This window comes from Sebastes umbrosus, chromosome 12 (assembly GCF_015220745.1).
Source record: "Sebastes umbrosus isolate fSebUmb1 chromosome 12, fSebUmb1.pri, whole genome shotgun sequence".
Lineage (NCBI taxonomy): Eukaryota > Metazoa > Chordata > Actinopteri > Perciformes > Sebastidae > Sebastes > Sebastes umbrosus.
The window spans coordinates 7,434,692-7,457,513 of NC_051280.1; the positions used below are offsets into that span (position 1 = coordinate 7,434,692).

At 40.3% G+C, this 22,822-nt stretch overlaps 2 protein-coding genes across 3 annotated transcripts; both read right to left on the minus strand.

Moving 5' to 3' along the window:
- Positions 1-984: 984 nt before the first annotated feature.
- On the minus strand, positions 985-6,723 carry LOC119498599 (zinc finger protein 182-like). 2 transcript variants are annotated; one of them, XM_037787608.1, is made up of 4 exons: positions 6,627-6,723; positions 5,789-5,850; positions 4,067-4,160; positions 985-2,689 (listed from the first exon to the last, which is right to left on the minus strand). In XM_037787608.1, the coding sequence occupies exons 1-4, from the start codon at positions 6,706-6,708 to the stop codon at positions 1,632-1,634; spliced, it is 1,296 nt and encodes a 431-aa protein (XP_037643536.1). In that variant the 5' UTR covers positions 6,709-6,723; the 3' UTR covers positions 985-1,631. The 2 variants fall into 2 exon arrangements, with proteins under 2 accessions (XP_037643536.1, XP_037643535.1); XM_037787607.1 differs by lacking the exon at positions 6,627-6,723 and adding an exon at positions 6,140-6,580.
- A 4,716-nt stretch (positions 6,724-11,439) lies between these two features.
- LOC119498598 (zinc finger protein 572-like) lies at positions 11,440-21,636 on the minus strand. Its single transcript, XM_037787606.1, has 4 exons — positions 21,074-21,636; positions 16,469-17,062; positions 13,833-14,591; positions 11,440-12,740 (listed from the first exon to the last, which is right to left on the minus strand). The coding sequence occupies exons 1-4, from the start codon at positions 21,312-21,314 to the stop codon at positions 11,938-11,940; spliced, it is 2,397 nt and encodes a 798-aa protein (XP_037643534.1). The 5' UTR covers positions 21,315-21,636; the 3' UTR covers positions 11,440-11,937.
- Positions 21,637-22,822: the final 1,186 nt, after the last annotated feature.

Genomic DNA, 22,822 nt, shown 5'->3' on the forward strand with positions numbered 1-22,822 from the left:
AGTCAAAAATCGAGATATTCCAATGGGAATAACCCAATTTAACCCAACAAGCTGTGGTACAGGAGGGCGATACAGGGTCGGGAGGATGTTATGTTAACTCATAGACTGGGGGGCGTGCAATAAATAGGGATTTGCAAAATACATCTTATTCATTGATAGATCATGATCATGGACTTTTGTTGTTGTCTCTGTTGTTCTTAGGGTTTTTTATAGTGAACTAAACTCAAAACTAAAATGAAAATAGGCAGTGAAAAATATTTTTAGTAAACTGAAACTAAATATAAAAAAATATCCTTTAAGAAAAACTAAAACTAAACTGAAAACTGAATATTGCCTGGGTAAAAATTAAATAACAATAAAGCAAAAATGCATATAAATTCATTTCAGTTTTAGTTTTACTTTTTTAGCTATAATAAATCACTACAGAAAAATGGAGACAACATGAATTTTCTTCAACTGTCGTGACATTGAACCACAGAAATTGAACGGACTTGATCTTCCAGGAGATGGCGCTAAGCTGCAACTGCTTCACATCAGACACTAAAGTAGCACAAAGATTAAACATTATGGCCATTCACATGTATTTTGTATGTAAATGTAGCTACATACTCCTGAGACATTATACCTGGCCCTAATAAAAAACAAAAAATACAGGAATTAAACCTTTCTGATAAACTGAAACTAGCAAAAAAGATAAAACTAGCAAACACTCTGAAAACTAACTAAAACTAAACTAAAATGAAAAGTCAAAACTAAAATAAAATAAAAACTAATTGAAAAGTCAAAACTAGTATGGACCTTGGTCGTTCAGTGTTTAATCGTGTCTACATTATGTTTGTTGTTTACTGTGCTGCACCACAAATTACCCCTTCGGGAACATTTAAGTTTTCTCAGTCTAATTTACCGAATGAGTGAAAACAGTGAATGATAATAAACTCTGAAAGAATAACCTGAGAATTACAAACAGTGAAAAAAATCCAGCTGCTGATTTAAACGATCCTTTAATATAAATCATAACAAAATAGCAAAGGATTTTGGGGATATGTTTTATGGAAAAAATTCAACTGGGAACAACAGTCAGGGAGGTTTTTATCCATGTTGACATGAAAACATAAACCGGAGAGGTGCTTCACTGGCTCTGAATGGCCTCTTGTGACTGTAAAGGGGAGAGTTTATGGGGAGAATAATGAGCGTGTTGTGCTTCTACAGTTTCAGTGCTGAGATGAAGTAAGGCATATTTCTACATGAGGAGTTAAAACAAACCGTGAAGATCAGAATGCAGGTAACTGTAAGAGGAAAATCTGTTTAATGACTCCACATTTTAGACCTTGTTTTTTTGGATTTCTAGCTTCGGAGGTGTCTTAAAAATACTGTGTGAATTCTGTTTGAGGGTGCGATTCAGTTTTAATAATTATACGTATTTAAAAAAAAAAAAAGCAAACATCTTAAAATCCATCCAGATGGATTTTGCATAGTAGAATATGCATTAATATACAAAGTCTGTGAGCAATGCCCCAAGGTTACAAATCCCAACCAAAGAAAGCCGGCTCACTGGCGTTTTGGTTTGGTTTTTCGAGGGTCATTTTTGTCTTTTCACCTGAGCAACATCCCCCTATGGACGTCTCTCCACCTCAGCTGTACGTGTGAATGATTCTGTGCCGTTTCAAATGGTGCATCAGGATGAAGGTTTTCCCGCACAGCGAGCAGCTGTAGGGCCGCTCCCCGCTGTGTGTGCGCTGGTGCACCCTCAGACTGCTCTGCTGCGTGAACCTCTTCCCGCACTGTCCGCAACCGTACGGCTTCTCGCCCGTGTGCGTCCGGTGGTGTATGCTGAGGTGGGATGAACACTGGAAGCTCTTCCCGCACACCGTGCACCAGAACGCCCGCTTTCTCTTGTGGCTTTGCTGGTGCAGCTTGAACTGGTGCAGGCGGCCGAACGTCTTCCCGCAGTGCGAGCAAGCGTAGCCCCGCGCCGCGCCAGAGAGAGATCTGTGAGGGTGGTAGCCACCTGCTGTGAAAGTGTTGTGCGAGTGACTTATGACCGGTCTGTCTCCAGCTGCAGTCTCTCTCTCGGCGTGTTCATCCGGCTGCCTCGAATGTGCAACATGTGAGGGGTTTCTCTGCGGGAAAACTTCTTCCTTCGGCCTGTCTTGCTGCGACAGGCCGCCCTGAGGTCTGGGTTGAAAACTGGTCGACTGTGGAACGTCCTTCTGATACTCACTGTTGTAGATTCCATTACACGGCCTCTGAGAGGACACCTGCTGGACGCCGGCCGACTTGGAAGTGTTAGAAACCACATGAACATCACAATGGTCCGGAAACGTGTTGGAATACTCCTCCACCACACTAGAAAAGTCAGGAAAACCAGCGTCAATGTCATTGCCTTCAATTATGGACGACCACAGCTGATTCTCTCTTTCGTCCATGGAAAAGTCAGCAGCCAGTTGAGTCTGCTTCCCTGCGCCGTGCTGGCATCCATCCTGACTGAATCCCGATCGGTCCTCCTCCTTCTCTGTCTTGACAGTGAACTGGAGGCCACTGACGTCTCCTGCACGCTGACCGGAGTTATACAAGTCACCGAACTCGGATGTTTTTCTTGTGGCGACCTCTGAGCGGTTTAAGGGACGTCCCTCTTCAAGCTGCTGGCTCTCTGGAGCATTAGCACGATTGCGGTATTGTGCTGCAGAACCTGCAAGTGACAGGTGTTAGGAGCATTTGGTTAAAGGGTAACTTTAGTATTTTTCAACCTGGACCCTATCTTCCCATGTTATTGTGTCAAAGGGTGCAGACACACCAAGCCGACTTCAAAGAACTAGCGGCGCTGAAGGCCTCACGACGCCTTTGTCTTGGCCGACAAGTTGCATTTGAACACACCACAGATACTACAGCCGACGGGCAACTACCACGTACGTTCTGCGCCTGCGTGAGAGGAAATAACTCTCCATACCAGCAGGTGGCGGTAGTCTGTATTTGTCATTCAAAAAGGGGAACCAGAAGACCGAGGACGGCGGATATACAAGCCGTTGTTATGATACATAAATGAAACAAAGCGGCGTTTGCCAACCATTTTCACACCACTCTCACTCACCACTTAGCTTCATTCTAGATGGCCATGTCGCTGTGAAAATATCTGTATATTGGAAGATGAACAATGAGAAGAGCCTTCTGTGTTTTTCCTCTTGACTATACTCGTTGGCTTGCTTTCCTTACTTCCGTTTCTCTTCTCGTGCACTGATTCGTTTAAGCTGAACAGCCAATCAGAGTGATTTCTCTCACCGACGACGAGCTCTGCCGCCATTTTAACATGCTGAATCGGACGAAAAAACTCTGACACGGGCAGACTAGAGCCGACGGTGCGGGACACACCGCAAAAAACTAGGGCGACAGACGTTCACCGACGGTACCAAACTGTACGACAGCCGACCATCGGTTTGGTGTGTCAGGGCCTTAACTGACTAATAGCGACAACAATTCTGAAATTGGTCCAGTACTGAGGGAGAACGCTGTAATCGGCGGCAGCGAAAGGGGCAGCGAGGGCAAGTGAGCAGCGTCAATGTAACGTTATGTCCACTAAAAGTGTTTGTTTTTACCACTGACAGGCTCAGATTGTTATTATAAGTGTCTGACAACATTATGGAAAGGACCCTACAGAGAAATAAAAAATGTTTCTTACCTTTCGCTTAATCGGGTCTGTTTGTTATCGTATCAAAGTCCTGCTCAAGGAGAAGTCTCGTTGTGAAACGAGACTTTTCCTTGAGAGAGACTCTTTCCATGATGTCAGATACTTATAATAACAATCAGAGCCTGTCATGGCAAAAACAAAACACTTTTAGTGGACGTAAATGACAGGGCCAACTTGCCCCAACAGGATTATATTGCAGCTTGTGCTGCCGTTTCCAGCGCTCTCCCTCAATACTGGACCAGTGTCAGAAAGTGTTGTCCTCATTAGTCACTTAGACACAAAAACATGGGAAAATAGGGTCCGTGTTGAAAAATACCGAAGCTACCCTTTAATTTAAGCATTAATGTTTTTACTTCTTGCACAAAATCCAGTTCTTTGACTCACCAATGGGTCCGATAGAATCACTGATCCACAGCATCTCATCTGGACTTTCTTCTTTAATTGTGAACGAAACAGTGGCGTCGTCGATATCAGGAAACTAGATAAAGAGAAGATGGATTAAACTTTAACTGTAAACACAATATTGACATGTTATATTATCACCTTATAAAGTAAAGTTAATGAACATGTTAGCAAACATTTGCTTAATAAAGCATATACACAGCAACATTTGCATTAATTTGGAGCCGTGTTTATGGCCACCTTGCGAATGTAAATCCAATATTCACTCTCCTTTTAGCTGTTTGCTCTCCACCAACTTCTGAGGGAAATATCTGACTCTTTAGGTGCTAAATTCTCCACTATGTTCACCAGCTAGTCACTTATTTTGAAAAGTCAGTTGTGTGGTTCTTGACAGGTAGTGAACAGTTGGTGTGTCAGCCGCCTGCTGCAGCTGGAGACCAGCGTTAATACTGTAGAGCAGCTTTAAATCATTATAAGCATGATCCACACCAGTGTCAATGCTAGTCAGATGAAATTAGATGATTTGAACCTCTCAACCAGACGTAAGAAGAGTTTCTTCCTGCAGGCCGTCACTCTGATGAACACCCAAATCAGTCACACACTGTCAATTACACCAAATATCCACGGCTGCTGTTATAGATTATAATTCTTACATAAGTATTTAATGCGCAATTTTTCTAAAATCTACATATCGCGTCACTGTCAATATAAAACCTACACGCTGTATATAAACATGTATACTGTACATAATCATCCAGTCCATGTATATCCATCCAGTATTTATTATTTTGCACTATTTGTATTGTTTACAACTCACAGAACACTTGACTTGTATATAAACATTTTAATTTCTTATTTTTTTGTTGATCATTGGTGCTTTTATATATAAAATGTATATATACACACACCAGGGCTGTCAAAGTTAATGCGATGTATTAACGCAAATTTATTTTAACGCCACTGAGTTCTTTAATGCATTAATGCAACTTGCGATTTGTAGGTTGTAGCGGGCTCAGTTTTTAAGTTAGATAGAAACTGGCATCATGAAACAAGAAAACCTAAGGAAACGATTGGTACCAACCATGTTATACTGTCATACTAAGCTTACATTCAATTTTGGCGAGGAAAAACTGTCATGGTCATTTTCAAAGCGGTCCGTTTACCTCTGACCTCAAGATATGTGAATGAAAATGGGTTCTATGGGTACCCCCCTTTACAGACATGCCCACTTTATGATAATCATTTTGAACAGATAAAAATGTGTGATTAATTTGTGATTAACCATGGACAATCATGTGATGAATTGCAATTACATATTTTAAATCGATTGACAGTCCTAATATTAATATATACACCTATTTTTTTCCTGTCTATTCTTTACATTTATTGTCCAGCCTTCATGTCCTTGTTCCTAGCTATTTTTTCTATTTCTGTGAAAGTACATTGAGAGAGCTGCAAAAAAAAATTTCCATGTGCAAATATAATTCTGATTCTGATTAAAGTGGCTACTGGACCTCTTTGTGTTCAAATATGACCAAAAAACAATATTTCCACATAGTGAACCTGGGGGGTTTGGGGCCCCTGGTGATCTGGGGCCCTTGGCTGGTAAATCCAGCTTTGATTCAGGTACATGTACATATATATAATACAGAGTAATAATATTGACAGAAATCACAGTTTCTGAGTTATAAAAATGACACAGACCTTAATGTCTCCTGTTGGATGTGGACAGGTCCCCGCATCAGTTCCTCGGTCCATGTAGTTTTCTGGTATAGGGAAGGGAAAAAAAATACATTAATAAACTAGACCAAAAATTAAATTAAACAATTTTAAAAGGAGAAAATGCATCAAATGTTGTCATCAATATGCATTAATGTAAGATAATGCACAACATTTCCACAGGGCTGCTTTTTACTAATTGTCCTGCTGTTTCACCAGATGATTAGGCGTCATTATATTTCAGATTACTTCTACATTAATATGCATAACACATTAGTTCACTCAAGGCGTCAATTAAGAGCGTTAATTAATTAATTAATCAGTTGAGCATCTCACCAAACCCGCGCTGCAGCTGCGCGTTCTTGTTCTCCATCATCAGTAATTTCCTCTTCAGCATCTCATTCTCGCTTTGCTTTCGGGATATTTCAAGATGCAAAAACGCACATTTGTCATCGACTAGTTTGGATATCTCTACCACTGCTGCTTTAACCAAAACCTCCATTATTGAGGATAACTGGCTTTGAAAAGGAATGCACGTCGCCATGCTGATTCATGCAAAGTAATATGTGAGGATAGATTATAATAAATAGCTCCCTTCACGCAGTGATTTTTATAAAAATTGCGAAAAACAACCGACGCATCAAAACATTTTGCATCCCTAGCTAGCTGGAACCTTCTTCCGTGTGGCGGAGGGCTTTACCGTAAACACAGCAGTAGGCGCGCACTGAAATCACAACCAACAAGGAAGAGAGGAGATGATGGCCTTCACCCTTGTTTGACATCACTCATAGGTGTTTTAGGTAAAACTTAAAAAGTGACTTACCTTTACTAGTCTGCCAGACAAAATGTGCAGCCTCAAAAGTGACGGGATGGCTTGACCTTTTGTAATCAATCAGCTCGGCCATTCGGAAAGGCCAAGATCTCTTAAAGGTCCCATATTGTAAAAAGTGAGATTTTCATGTCTTTTATATTATAAAGCAGGTTTAAGTGCTTTATAAATACTGTTAAACTATCAAAACGCTCAATATACGGAGAAATACACACAGCCCCGTATTCAGAAATTGCACGTTTGAAACAAGCCGTTAGGATTTCTGTCCATTTGTGATGTCACAAATAAAAAATAGTTAGACTGTTTTACAGTTTTAAACAGAAACATTCTAAATGTGTCCCAGTTTATTTCCTGTTGCAATGGATTTAAATAACATCAGCTGACAGGAAGTAAACATGGACCCAAGCTGTTGCCTAGCAACGCAATTCCGTTGCAATTCCATTGCAATTCCATTGAAATGCACTAAAACGGAGCGTTTCAGACAGAGGTTAAATACAGGTATATTCAGGCAGACAGTACGAGGAAAATAATGTATTTTTTGAACATTAAACCAGGTAAACATGTCCTATTAGAAACACAAAATACAAGTATGAACCTGAACATGAGCATGATATGGGACCTTTAAATAAAGACTATACCGGGGATTGCCTCATATACCAGGATATACCAGGGATCCCCCCTTTAATAAAAAGCTGCACCACTGGCTGAAACTAAACCAAACCTGTGATCACAGATTTTTGATTGGGAACAATCATATGTAAATTGATTGTAATGTACGATGTTGTATAGTGAGATTTTATGTATGATGTGATATTATGTATTTTTATTTTTTCGAAAAAGCCTAAACCGGGACAAGGTCTGCAAATTAGCTACGGCTAGAAGTCTTATATACATTGCATCAGTTGCACTTTAATTAAGTGTAACAATGTCTACATGTATTGTCCCTGTCAAATAAATTAATATCCACTTTGAGAATCACTGCATTAAGGGTCCTTATTGGGTCCTCTTCTTTCCATACTGGTATGTACGTAATAGCTACATTTTTATGTTTACTCTTGATCTTGTGTTGTCCTTGTTTTTAGCTGTATTTCTATTTCTGTGTATGTAAACTGAGAAAAACAAAAAAATAGTCAAATTCCTGGCATGTGTACTCATACCTGGCCAATAAAGCTGATTCTGTTTAGAGAAGCTCACATTTTACATCTTTTCCATGAATGAGGGAATCCTGGAAGACAAGGAGGCAAGGTGCGATAAGTAACAAACAGGGAACGAAGAGGATGAATTAGTGCAGGAAAGATTTCACATTCAAAAATCATTTATTCACACTGATCAATATGAAAATAACCAGAGTGCCAGACTCCACAATTTTGATTAACTTAGTTTTTAATTTATTTGAAAATACAAAAATCTAAACAAAGAAAACCTGATTTTCTCATTATATTCATCTTTTCAAACGTAATCTAACATCCTGTATAAGGTGATAAACTATCGTGAATCATGCTACAATTGGGTGTCAGATTGACAATTATTGATCAGTGAACACTCTTTAAATTAAAAAAAAGAAAATATAACACTACAGTGGCAGAGTTAGGGATTTCATTCCCATGTGAAAAATGTAGAGTATCGTCACACTTCACTGTAAAGGGTTTTGTGTCCTAGACAGGAGTCCTTTCTGTGGGCTCAGCTGGAGTGTTGTGTTGTCAAACCATTTTAATGACCTCTTCAGGTCCAGCCACCTGCTCCAAACACATGCAAACTGCACCAGAACCAACAACTTACTCAACCAGTTGGCTAATGGCTTTTTATATCAATTTTCCATGTGTGTAATTTCTATCGGATAGACAATGTCATTAACTCAGGGCATACTTTGTAAAAAATATCTCCCCCAAATAAACATCAGTCAAAAGGTAAAAACATAACAAAAGAGAAGTTTCAAATTGCATGACTTTTCCAAATGCTTGATGACTATGGAGAGACCCTGTGTATCACTGAGGTATTTCATGTTTCTTTAGTTACACATAATGCAAAAGTTTCCTGAAAATGATTTAGCATTAACTTATTATACGGCTTTGTTGAATACTCTATTCTGATTGGTCAATGACAGCGTTCTGCGGTCTGTTATATCTTTATAGCAGACCGTTGCTATGTATAACAGACCGTTGCTATGTATAACAGACCGTTGCTATGGATGCAGTTCTGAGTTCCGGCGGACTCTGGCTGACCGTTTTTGTGTCAAATTATTGATTTCTTAAGTAAGTAGTCGTGTAATAAGTGGGATATTGTACAGTGGAGGTGGTCGTGTATCGCCCTGTTGGGGTTTATTTCACAACCATGACCGGCTCGCTGTACATTATCCCGCTTATCACGCAGCTTTGTTGAATACTCAATTCTGACTGGTCAATTACGGCATTCTACGGTCTGTTATTTCTGTATAACAGACCGTTGCTATGGACACAGTTCTGATACACTCCTTACACAGTGACAGGACTATTTTTTTTTTTTTATTAGCTGAAGGAATAAAATCATTTTTAAATCAATATTTTGTGTGAGATTATTTATTTCTTTAGTAAGTAGCCGTGTAATATGCAGGATAATGTACAGAGAGCGGGTCATAATTGCGAAATGAATACCTGCTAACCCTGTCAGGGTTCATTTCGCAATAATGACCGGCTCGCTGTACATTATCCCTTACCTTTCTCCAAGAAAACCACTTTACCATGTTGTCATTAGTGGGAGGTCTGTATGTTTGAAATCCTGGCCTAACATTTACATTAATTTTGGTTTTTGAAAGACTAAACCGACAGAATATTGAGCTAACAGTATCAAGACATATTTACATGCAGCTTTAAAGGCAATAGTAATTTGAGGTATACAGTACATTGTATGAGGTTAGATAGGATCTTTTCGGTTCAACTTAAAATGAAGAGATAAAACTGGGCATAATTCAATATTTTCAGATAAATTATACTAGATTATTTTAGTACAGTACGGTCAACAATGGGGGACTGTCTTATCAATGCTTGATGAAACTGATTGAGTTCACATTTTTCTTAACTGGCAGTAAAAATCTGAATCGTGAATAAACCTGTGCTAGATCTTTAGTGGACATACCGAATCCATGAACTTACTGTAATAGTGTAACTCGCTTTAATTCAGCCAAACTCTACAAATGTTTAGCCAAAAAGTGTATCATCATCCAACCCTACATACCTCTCACTAAAGAACAAAAAATACACTGACGTATAAATAGCATGTTGATTAGTTTCCAATCAGGAAATTCAGTTACAGTGCAAAATTAATTCTTATTTCTTGCAATTTAAAAAGGTAACATTTTAGAATAAATGTCATTAAAGGAATAGTGTGATTCTGGATGAGGGTGAGGGTAGTTTAGTTGGACTGAAACAGGTCGAGTTACAGTCATAGTGTTGACATTAGAGCTGCAAAAATTAGTCGACTAATCAATTAGTCGATCAACAGAATATAATCGCCAAATATTTTGATTAAACACTCAAGTAATTTTTCATGTAAAAATGGCAGAAAATGCTGTTTTCAGCCTCTCAAATAAGAAAATGTCCTGCTTTTCTCTTTTATATATCAAATTAAAATGAATATCTTTGGGTTTTGGACTGACAACAAGACAATTACAGACATCACCTTGACATTTTGTAGACCAAACGATTAATCGATTAATCTAGAAAATAATCAGCAGATTAATAGCTAATGAAAACAATCATTAGTTGCAGGCCTAGAAGACATACCATACTTTTGGCATCGATCAAAATGACTTGGACTGGTTTACATTTACTTGCACTTGAAAAAACCTTGTATTTCATAAGTGCAGTGATCAACATTTATTTAATGTTATTTGGCCATTATCATTCTTAAAACAAAGACAAGTATCACTAAAAAAAAGTAAGCAAAATGAAACTAGTGATCGGTCTGAGTAAAAGAAAATGTGACAGCTTCAATTGCCACTTGAAAACACTCGACATTGTTTGGTTTCTCCGTGTAGTGATTAAGTCGTTATTAAAGCCACTCCAAAGCCCAGATCTGGCCGGCTTCAAGCAAGCGAGGAGCAACCGTGTCCACACCAACAATGCTCAATCAACTTTAAAAAGTCTTCTATAAATGAGGAGATGGAGTAGGTCAAGTAAAAGGAAAACATTTTGGGCAAGTACTTGAAATGTGGCAGAGGTTTAAGACACATTTTTGTCCTTACTGCAAAAAATTATTGTACTTAAAAGGTGCAGTGTGTAGGATTTGGCGGCATCTAGCGGTGAGGCTGCAGATGGCAACCAACTGAAACTTCTCCCGTGTGCCAAGCGTGTAGTAGGCTCGCCGCGGTAGTCTGCGTTACCAGTGTTACCAGTGTTACACGGTGTTCAAGCATACATCGATTACATTACTTTCCCACCGGTCTGACCGTCGTTTTATTTTTAGAGAAATAAAACCCATTTAGTTCATTTTCGCGTATCAGCGCTCTGTTAACGTTAAAAAGGTAATCGGCGTGCGGAGGACGGAGCGTTCATAGCCGGTGTGCGCAACGCCAGGTGGAAACCTGCGCAGAGAGATCAGACACACAGCCATCCAATGTTGAATATCAAAGTAAGGGCTCTACATATAGTGAGCGTCATCATTTCTTGTAAAATGTCCGGTGTAATCGGTAACACCGGTGTTGTCACAAGTTTATTAACCGGTGGGAAAATGCCCTCTCGTGACATCCCTAGCGTGTAGGAGAACTACAATGCGAATGGCCCTCTCTAGAGCCAGTGTTTGTCCATTCTGGGCTACAGTAGAAACATGGCGGTGCCATGAAGAGGACCAGCTCCCTATATTGATATAAACGGCTCATTCTAAGCTAACAATATAAGTTAAATAATATTATATTACATTTCTGAAAATACATCCCCCTAAATGTTAAACACTGTTCCTTTAAAACACTCGGCATTGTTTGGTTTCTCCGTGTAGTGATTAAGTCGTTATTAAAGCCACTCCAAAGCTCAGATCTGGCCAGCGTCAAGCAATCAATGAGCAACTTGGAAAAGGAAAACATTTTGTGCCAAGTACTTGAAGTGTGACGGAAGTTTAAAGGACATTTTTGTCCTTACTGCAAAAAAAAGATTGTACTTAATCAGTACTGCAAATAAAAAAACTAAAGTATTTTTGTTCTGCTGCTTTAGCTTTTGAAAGTTTTGGGACATTGTCAAGTATTTATTTAGATCTCATAATGATTTGTCGACCGTGAGAAAATGAGAATGTGGAGAATCGTGTGGGAGTGTTTTACCGTGTTGTGTACATTGCAAATTTATTCTACGTGCAGTTTAAGGTGCAATTTCAGGATGCTCATCTGATTAAAGACCTTACCACATATCTCACAGCTGAAGGATTGCTCTGGGATATTTTGACACTGGTGCCTCTGAAATGAAGTGAAACTATCAAAGCTTTGCCCGCAAGTTGAGCATATAAAGCAATTTTGCCTGGCGGCGGCGTCCTCCCCGCCACAGTTGTCCACATGGTTGCCTGAGGCGGTCATATTAAATTCAAACACGCCTCCCTCGTGAGTCCTGTCGCTCACTGCTGTGAACTCATTCACCGCCAGCTCCGGTGCAACATGTTGATCCTGCAGCTCAGGTGCGAGAGTCATATCGGAGCTTCTCGGTTGCATTCCCAACATTGAATACTCATCACTGTGCATCATTTCTTCCTTTTCTTTGTCGTCTAGAAAAGGCAGATCTCTTATTGGTGATGTGTATCCCTGCTGCTCATTGGCGGCTCCGGCAGCAGGACTGAGGTGATACTTGACGTCATGTAAAAGTACACAGACAGTTTCCTCAGTATCACCGCTCTTCTCTGTCCCAGGTGTCCACAGCTGACTTTGGTCTGTGCCGTTGTCAGTCCCCGCCTGACTTAGAGTGTGAAAACCCTCCCCTCTTGGCTCCAGCTTCACCATCACTGTTTGCTCACCGACTGCCTCGCTGTACGAGGTGCCCAGTAGCTGTTCCTCTAAAGCTGCCAGTCCAGTCTTGTGTTCTGCCAGGTTCTTCAACGGTTGACTGTCAGGCATTGTAAACATCAAGTGATGTGCCTCCAGCACGTCCGTGTTCTCCCCTATTCAGAAAACAAAAAAGAACAGGCGAGAGAAATAAATGAGTAAATAGCGTTAATGAGGAACTTTTCTTTTACGGCTGTTGTGCTTTTGTGCAAGATATGGATCTAGTAGCCGGTGGAGTTAAAATAGGATATTTTACAATTATATATTGGTTTAATTATATTGTTAAAGGAATACTTTTTTACACCCACAAAATGACCATTTGAATATCAATTACTCACCCCGTTACCTTGAATTCTTGAAGGAAACTTTTTTACCTCCACGGTGAACGAAGAACAGAAAAACTGAGAAAAGTCTTGATGAATTGAAATAAATGGGAGGATGCACGGACTCACAGCGTCCCAATTACTTCAATTCATCAAGACTTTTCTCAGATTTTTGAAAACAGAAAAAGTTTTCTTCAAGAATTTGTTTGTAATCAATGTTTTGGTTACTGATTAATCATGTATAAAACTCTTTTTTAAAGCAAAAATGCTTCAAAAAAAGACTGGCTCCAGCTTCTTAAATGTGACTAATTGCTGGTTTTCTTGGTCTTCAATGATAATAAACTAAACATTTAACGTTTTGGACTGTTGGTTGGACAAAACAAGCACATTGAAGATGGCATTCTTTTACCATTGTCTGACATTTTATAGATCAGTGGTTCTCAACCAGGGGGCCGCGGCCCCCCACTGGTCCTTGAGAGAGTTACAGGGGGTCCACAGAAAAATGGAGAATAGTGTATTTTCACTATTTAATTCTCTATAGAAGTGAGATCATAAGAGGCCATAAGAGTACAGACTATTCTGAGGTTTCACTTCCTCCACGGTTATCTCCCCAACTGCAGTTGACAACTACATACTGTATCTAACAACCAAATTCTGTTCAGATGGAGGTCCCTGAAGCAAAATCGTATCAAATGGGGTCCGTGAAATAATGTATTTACCAATGTAGGGGTCCTCGACACAAAAAAAAGGTTGAGAGGCACCGTTATTGATCAAACGATTGATAAATGAATCAAGAAAATAATAGACATTATTAATATTAAAAATAACCGTTAGTTGCAGCCGTATTCAGTATCGTATCTGGGAATGGAACCGCTTGTCTCTTACCATTTCTGTGCGTCTTCATGTGGCCCTTGAGGCTACTCTTCTGATTGAAGCACCTCCCGCAGATATGGCAGCCGTACGGCTTCTCCCCGGTATGAATTCGTAAATGTCTTTCCAGGTGGCCGGCGCGCTCAAAGACCTTGCCACAGTACGAGCAGCCGAAGCATTTCTTTGGTTTGATCACCTGGAAAGACCTGCTTACACTGTGGTGGTGGTGATTCAGCGCCATACCGTGCAAGCCTCCTTCACTCGACATCATAAGTGTGTCTGAGGATCCATAAGGCGTTTGGGAGATCATGCTGTTTTTGAGTTCCCCATATGGTTTCCCTGGAAAGGAGAATGTGCTACAAGACGCCTCGACCGGGGGCGGCATTAACTGAGCTATCCCCGGGAAGGACGCCAAGCTCTGCGCCGAGCTACCGAGATACTCTGTACTGCTGATGTCTGTGTTGTTTTGTCCTTGTAGTCTGGACATCCACTGCTGGTTGTCCCTCTCAAATGTTGGGAAGTTCTCACTGCGGTCGTCTCCTCCTTCCCTCGCCTGCTCGTTTCCTCCGTGAAACAGCGGCGGTGCTATATTCTCCTCTGCAGGCTCAGATTTGACGTGCACAGGCGTTGTGAGAATGTCCTCATTCTTAGGTAGGACATCCTCAGCTTTTACCAGGCCCTCTTCCTCAGGGTGAAGAGCATCGGTACATAGAGTCACCTCGGGAACATGCTTCTGTTCCCCCACCTTGAGCTCAAGTGGTCTGGGCTGAATACCTGTTTAAGCAGAAAGATGTCATCATATGCACTTTTACCATTAACCCTTAAACTTTTTAACATGTGGTGTGGCCATAAACAGTATGTAGGTCATGCAAAGGTTCCTATCCATATTAAACATTATTCACACAAACAAAACTCCTCACATCCAAATAACAATTTCCTCATAGCCTTTTAGTTTACACCAGTTTATGCATTTATTCCAGTGGGCAACCTCCAGTTCTGAAAAGTGAAGCCAATGCTGAAGTGCATTAAACTTGTATTCTTTCTAATGTCCAGTAGGGGGCGACTCCTCCGATTGCAAAAAGAGGTCTGATTGTATAGAAGTGTATGAGAAAATGATCCTAATTTTCACTTGATTTGTTACCTCAGTAAACATTGTAAAATTCCACCTGGCGCAGAACTGTCATACAGGAGCTGGACAAGATGAACCTGTCATGGGAAGAGGCCCAACATGCTGCCAAGGACAGAATGCAATGGAGAGAGCTCATTGAAGCCTTATGTCCCATAGGGGATGAAGAGGAGTGATGATGAAACATTACGGCCACTACATCCACTTCTTACTGTATATACATACAGTCTATGATTTATTCCCAAACCATTCAGTCCATCTGTTAACGCCCCAGTCTTCCCAAAACCTTACCCAAACCAATTATAACACTTCTGTCAAATAATCAATACAGTATACATGTATATATGTATGCGTATATATGTACTACAACGCTCTAAAAAATTGTAATATTCCATCTGTATTTATGTGTCAAAATTCAAAATTCACTGTCTTTAAGAACAACAGGTCATGTCTATTGTAAGCACTATTGCCATCATCAAATCAGGCTATTTAAGTTCGCAAAATGTATGAAACTAGCGAGCCACGCTGAATAAAAAAAAAATCAGTCTGCGGGGAAATATGTGAAAGCATTTTGGATTCGACAGCACAGATGGATGGATAACGGTAACGCTGCTGGCTGCCACTTAAAAACTGCCTTACAGTAACATTGGCATGAACCTGAACTGAGATGTGACCCCAGTAATTAATATCCAATGAGTGTTGCCCCGGGCAGCAGAGAGGATATAAAAGGCCGGCCTTCTTATGAGCCAGCCAGGCCAACACAGCTGTCAGCGGGGCACTTTTTAAGTCACCTCCCCCCTCTTTAACTCTCGTCTCGCCTAAACCTCATAGTTTTTCTCTGCTTGCTGTGACACCGAGGAATGTCACAGACACACAGAGACTTCCAACTGTGAATTGAACCGAGACTCCAGGACAGGGGACAAAAATAACACACCAAGAAATACAACTAGCGATGAGTCAGGGAGATTTGGAGGACTTTCATATTATGCATTTATTGCTTCTCCACATTATTTTTTTCTATGGACATTGACAAATATTTTAAACACTATTCAAGGTCCCAGGGAAGTCTTTATACTGTACTAACTTTAGGAAAAAGAAATGTATACAATCGTCCAGTTGAATATAAATACTGTATGCTGGCAGAGAGACAGTGATCTCAGGCATTTGAACCCCTATGACCCTGTGAGCCTCCCTAATCCTGCCCTGCTGAAGAGACCTTGAGCAAGACACTAAATCCCCACCAGCTCCACAGCCAAAGGTCGTGGCCTCCCTGAGCAGGAAAACATGAAAGAATTTCTTCGAATCAACAGAATATAGCCTTGCGTGCCTCTTTTGGGGCAACACCCTGCTTTGCATGTAGATCTAATCTAACTGAAACTTTAAAAAAAGTGTTTCACTCCTTCCTGGCAAAGAGCTTCAGACGACAACATGCTTTGCTCAAGGGCAACTCGAAAAGTAGTTGTTGACAAAAGGATTATTGATTTTCCCTGCAACGTTTGCTTAGACAATGAAGTATTTTACTTACATCTTCTGTGAATCTTCGTGTGCTCCTTCAGGCTGCATTTCTGATTGAACCGTCTCCCACATATCTCGCAGCGGTACGGTTTCTCACCGGTGTGAATCCTCTTATGTCTCTCCAGGTGGCCGGCACGCTCAAAATATTTACCGCAGTACGGACAGATGTAGCCTTTCTTAAACATCAACCTCTTCACCGTCCTCCTCCGCACCTGGTTGTACGAGTTGCGATACTGACCGTACCCCAGCAGCCCGCGGCTGAACGGGCTGTGCTGAAACCCGGCGGAGCTGCCGCAGGGCGCAGCCAGTCCCGTGTCCAGACGAGATTCGGGGAGACACGACAAGGAGTTCTGCCCTAAATTTAAATAATCTGAGTTGATGCGTCCTGTCGGAGTTTGCGTTGTCGGTCTCCACTGCGCACTGTCCCTTTCAAACGCGGTCGGTTGTTCTCCCAGCTGGTCACGTTGTCCTCGGGCCCCTTGAGTTCCTTCTTCCACAGGTTCACATTTCACCTGCATCTCAGGTCTGGACCGACTGTTCTGGTCCTTATCGGCGGGCCCCTTTTCAAGCGAGGTCCTCTCATCACCAACGTCACTCTGACTGTCTGTTGAAAGACAATGATGAAGTTGTACATCATGTGTATTACGTAGCTCAAATTCTAACGTAAATCAACTTCCCAGCACGAACACATAAATCATGATGTCCTAAGAAAAGTTGTAAAATTCACTAATAGCCAAATCCAGAGTTATTTTCCTCGGCATAATGAACGCTCATCAGACCCACGGGACTGCACCGCCCTACACGCTCATATGACATATGAGCGTGCAGCCAGCTTCCTGCTAGCTGTATGCGGCTGTAATAACGGATATATTGGCTGTAATTCATCACTTTTAATTTCTTATAATACACCTATGAGCTGTATGCTGTAAGCCTGTTCCGTGGTGGATGTATTAACGTCTCTGTTCCCAAACAACCGGCTATCCGCCAGTAGCTAGTAGTGCTAGTAGCATGAGATAAACACAATTTAATGTAGTTCTAGTCTACTTACTAACACACAGGGCAAAAGCACAGGACACAACCTCTTATACGTCCATGGTCTGTGGTCTATTGGACATCGATTTTGGAGGTCCTTGACATGAAAAAGTTTGAGATTGTTCTCAAAATCTGTGTGCTGGATATTTCTAACTTCCATTTATGTCCATCGCTCACTTTATGCTCCTCTGGGAAGCAAAAAAGTTGAATAAATAAATAAGTAAGTAAATAGTTATAATTGTACGCATATTTATAATATTTATTATTTTTGTGGAGACATTAAAATTATGACAGTAGAATAGAAACTATTTAGTTTTTACTTTTGTACGGCACTTTATAGGCAGATGTTTAACTGGCGCCCGGTAGTCGCTTTCAGTCCTAAATGGAGGAGGCGTAGCTCTTCTCTGGGCGCTGACTGGAACGAACAATTGACTTTCACTTCTTAGCAATATACGTTCTTTGTTACCTCTTTCACAGCCATTGGCAGTCGTGCAGCCTGTTATTTACAGTAGTTTGATTGATTTTATTCCTCATCTGCATTCCGCAAAGACCCGCCCTACTGTCTCTGATTGGCTCGTACATGTTGCCTTCTTGCAGAATTAGTTTATCATAAAAGTTTATTGCTGCAGAACAAGATTGGTTGAAGGCTGGTTGGGTTTATAATTTAAACTCAGATGTTTTCATAAGGATGGCAACTTTCTTGTATAGTGCGCTCATATATAAATGTTGCTGTGCACGTTGCCTACATGGATGGAAGAAAATTACAGATCCGTTGGAGGTTTAAAAATTGTGATGTGGTGCCATAATTAAACTTAATGCTAACCTTAGGTTCATCACTACGACCGACCCCTTTCAGGGGGGTTTCATGTAAAGTGGATATATGCCTCATTTCTTTATTAGTTTTAACAAATGATTGCTGTTCCTCTTTGTCGATGCAGATGTATACCACTGTGCAATATCCATATCCTGTGCAATATCAACATTTCAATAACGCGTTAACGCAAATTAATTTTAACGCTACTAATTTCTTAAACACATTAACGCAACTCTCTAATTTTAGGTTGTAGTTGGCTCAGTTTTAAAGCTAGAGGGAAAATACTGATATCAAATGAAACTAGAACACCTAAAGAATCCATTGGTATCCATGTCCTACTAGCTTGTCATGAAGGAGGTTAAATAACGCTCCAAACTTACGCTAAATTTTGGCGAGGAAAAACTGGCATGGCCATTTTCAAAGGGGTCCCTTGACCTCTGACCTCAAGATATGTGAATGAAAATGGGTTTTATGGGTACCCACGAGTCTCCCCCTTTACAGATATGCCCACTTTATGATAATCACATGCAGTTTGGGGCAAGTCATAGTCAAGTCAGCACACTGACACACTGACAGCTGTTGCTGCCTGTTGGGCTGCAGTTTGCTATGTTATGATTTGATCATATTTTTTATGCTAAATGCAGTACCTGTGAGGGTTTCTGGACAATATTTGTTATTGTTTTGTGTTGTTAATTGATTTCCAATAATAAATATATACCTACATTTGGATAAAGCAGCATATTTAGAGTATTAAATACTTGACAAATCTCCCTTTAAGGTACATTTTAAAACAGATAAAAAATGTCTGATTAATAGCGATTCACTATTTTAATCGACAGACAGCCCTAATAGCAATATATACACCTATTTTTCCCATACTTGTGTACATAACAGTTCTGTCTATTCTTTACATTTATTGTCCAGCTTTCTTGTCCTTGCTCCTAGCTGTTATTTATATTTATGTGTAAGTACATTGAGGGAGGTTTTTTTGACTGTTTACTTATTTATTACATCTTTATTGTTTACTTATTCATATCTTGTTTATTTGAGATTTTTTTACTGATGCCTCTTTTGGCATGGGATGTTTGTCCCCTTTGCTGCTGTAATACTGAAAATGTCCCCTTTGCTGTGGGACTAATAAAGGATCATCTCTCATCTCTCTTAGATGAAAAGGCATCCTTGGAGCTGTCATAATACTGCTGGTATTTACCCATCACCTTTGCAGCAGTGTTCATAAATGTGAGCAGGTTATTTCAGTGTGCAGGTACAATGAACTTATTTTGGTCAACCCCCATGCAGACAGACAGACAGAGCCTATAGCAGAGATGTGGAGGTCCTCAAAAGCCAACACAAGGTCAGACGGGTGTCCAGAAAGCAGAGATTTGTGTTATTCCATCTGTCCTCATGTGTCCTCATCAGTGTGATACGACAGTGCAATGTAAGAGCGTACCTCACGTTAAGACAGGTAGATAACGTGTGTGTTTATGTCTGTCTGTCTGTGTCAGGTCCATCTTACCACCCACCACAATCCTGTCTATTCTTTACATTTAATGTCCAGCCTTCTTGTTCCTAGATGTTATTTATATTTATGTGTAAGTACATTGAGGGAGATGCATGTATTTCGGGGTTTTTTTTACTGTTTACTTATTTATTATATCTTTATTGTTTACTTATTTATACTTGTTTTTTTTACTGATGCCTCTTTTGGCATTGGATGTTTGTCCCCTTTGCTGCTGTAACACTGAAAATGTCCCCTTTGCTGTGGGACTAATAAAGGATCATCTCTCATCTCTCTTAGATGAAAAGGCATCCTCCTTGGAGATGTCACAATACTGCTGGCATTTACACATCACCTTTGCAGCAGTGTTCATAAATGTGAGCAGGTTATTTCAGAGTGCAGGTACAATGAACTTATTATGGTCAACCCCCATGCAGACAGACAGACAGAGCCTATAGCAGAGATGTGGAGGTCCTCAAAAGCCAACACAAGGTCAGATGGGTGTCCAGAAAGCAGAGATTTGTGTTATTCCATCTGTCCTCATGTGTCCTCATCAGTGTGATACGACAGTGCAATGTAAGAGCGTACCTCACGTTAAGACAGGTAGATAAAGTGTGTGTTTATGTCTGTCTGTCTGTGTCAGGTCCATCTTACCACCCACCACAATCCTGTCTATTCTTTACATTTAATGTCCAGCCTTCTTGTTCCTAGATGTTATTTATATTTATGTGTAAGTACATTGAGGGAGATGCACGTATTTCGGGTTTTTTTTTACTGTTTACTTATTTATTATATCTTTATTGTTTACTTATTTATATCTTGTTTTGTTTGTTTTTTACTGATGCCTCTTTTGGCATTGGATGTTTGTCCCCTTTGCTGCTGTAACACTGAAAATGTCCCCTTTGCTGTGGGACTAATAAAGGATCATCTCTCATCTCTCTTAGATGAAAAGGCATCCTTGGAGCTGTCACAATACTGCTGGCATTTACCCACCTTTGCAGCAGTGTTCATAAATGTGAGCAGGTTATTTTAGTGTGCAGGTACAATGAACTTATTATGGTCAACCCCCATGCAGACAGACAGACAGAGCCTATAGCAGAGATGTGGAGGTCCTCAAAGGCCAACACAAGGTCAGACGGGTGTCCAGAAAGCAGAGATTTGTGTTATTCCATCTGTCCTCATGTGTCCTCATCAGTGTGATACTAAAGTGCAACGTAAGAGAGATAAAGTGTGTGTTTATGTCTTGTCTGTGTGTCAGGTCCACATCTCACCATCTCTCCCCTGGTGGTCTGGTCGCAGGGTCTCGCTGTCCTGCAGTGATCTCAGCTCGTTGTGCAGAACCTCGATGTTGCTCTTCAGCTTCTTGATCTCGTTTTCTCGCTGACACATCTCCAGCCGCAGCACCACCATGCCGTCCTCCACAACTTTGGCGATTTCTGCCACGGCTGCTTTGGACAAGACATCGATGATGGAGCTAATCTGAGCCCGCAGAGCGACGCTGCTGCTCAGCATTGTTAAAACAAACCAAACAAAGTGACAGAGAAGCGTGAACTTTACAGTGTGTGTAACTTCCTCGCCCCTAAAGCTAACCGGACCAGGCCATAGCTGGAGCCGCTGACTGGGTCCAAACTGCGGCTACTTCGTTAGCTCGGTGTTGGTTTTAATGTGGACCGCTTTAAGCTAGCAGCTAATTGGTACAAAGAATAAACACAAGTTCTCGCTTTGCGGAAGTGATGACATAAATACCGTAAACACGGGCGGAGAGGCGCAACGCAGATTGCCGAGGCACTTCCGAGGTTGTTTTTTATTTATTTATTTTTTTTTAATTTTAGAAAATATAAGTACAATAACAATATATACATACAAATATGTTAAAAAGGTAAAAAAAATAAAAATAAAAAAAATTTAATAAAATACAATAAAAAAATACATCTATAAAGAGAAAAAGAGATACAAAATCACAATAGATTCTCATCGGTCCATAAGAAATTTGTCAAACGCATAGTTAGATCTGATTGCCTTCTTATTCTTTTTTATTGTGGTGCCATATCGTCTCAGTTCTTGATAAAAAAAATGTTCATAATTAGGTTTGGGGTCCGCTCATCTCTTCTTGTGAATGTGAAATTTTCCCCAAAAATGGAATTAATGTACAAAGAATATAATATATTTTTCTTCTCATTACCTTCAAATCACATACGAATGTATTTTTCCCTGAAATTGAATTGTTTACCCCGTTTTCCTTCTTAAATAATGTTCAACATCCACCCAACATATTCCGGTATACACCGGACTGGATGAATGCACAGGCTGGCCAAGGCTGCAGCCTAGGGGCCCCATGTTTGCAAGGGCCCAAGATGGGGCAGATTATTTTTAATAATTAAACATATATAAAAACCTTTACCTGTATTTGCTCATAAGAAACATAAAAAAATGAAGCAGCTGATTTGATAGATGTGGGCCACTTCTACACAATCAGCTGACCCTATAAACCTGGCCCCATGATGTGACCGGGTTCATAAGGTCAATTTTATTTTCAAATACGTCACTACTGGATAGAATAACGGTAAATCGAAAATGGTAATGTCGACTTCTCCAAAGAATATACCATTATTAAATGTATCGATCATCGAAATCTCCCTTACTGAGCCTCTAAGAAGTTGTAACACACTCCTCGGCAGAGCATTAAACACCACTGCAAACTCTTTTGGAGTAACTGGTAATCTAAAATTGGAAAGGAATTAATTAGTAACTTCATCTGCCCATCAGCATTAAGAATGTGTTTAACTAATACGATACCCATTTGTCGACCCATTTTCCATAATATAATGATTTATTTTTATATTGATTATTCTTGCCATCCCAAATGTTGATTTGATGCTGATTGGATTATTTCCTGTATGTTTAAAACAGGTGCAAAGCCTGTATGATGCTGTTTTTGAAATGTTTGTTGGTTACAGTTTTTCTCATTCGCTTTGGCTCAATTCTTGAATGAGAATGGCTTTTTAATAACAATAAGACAA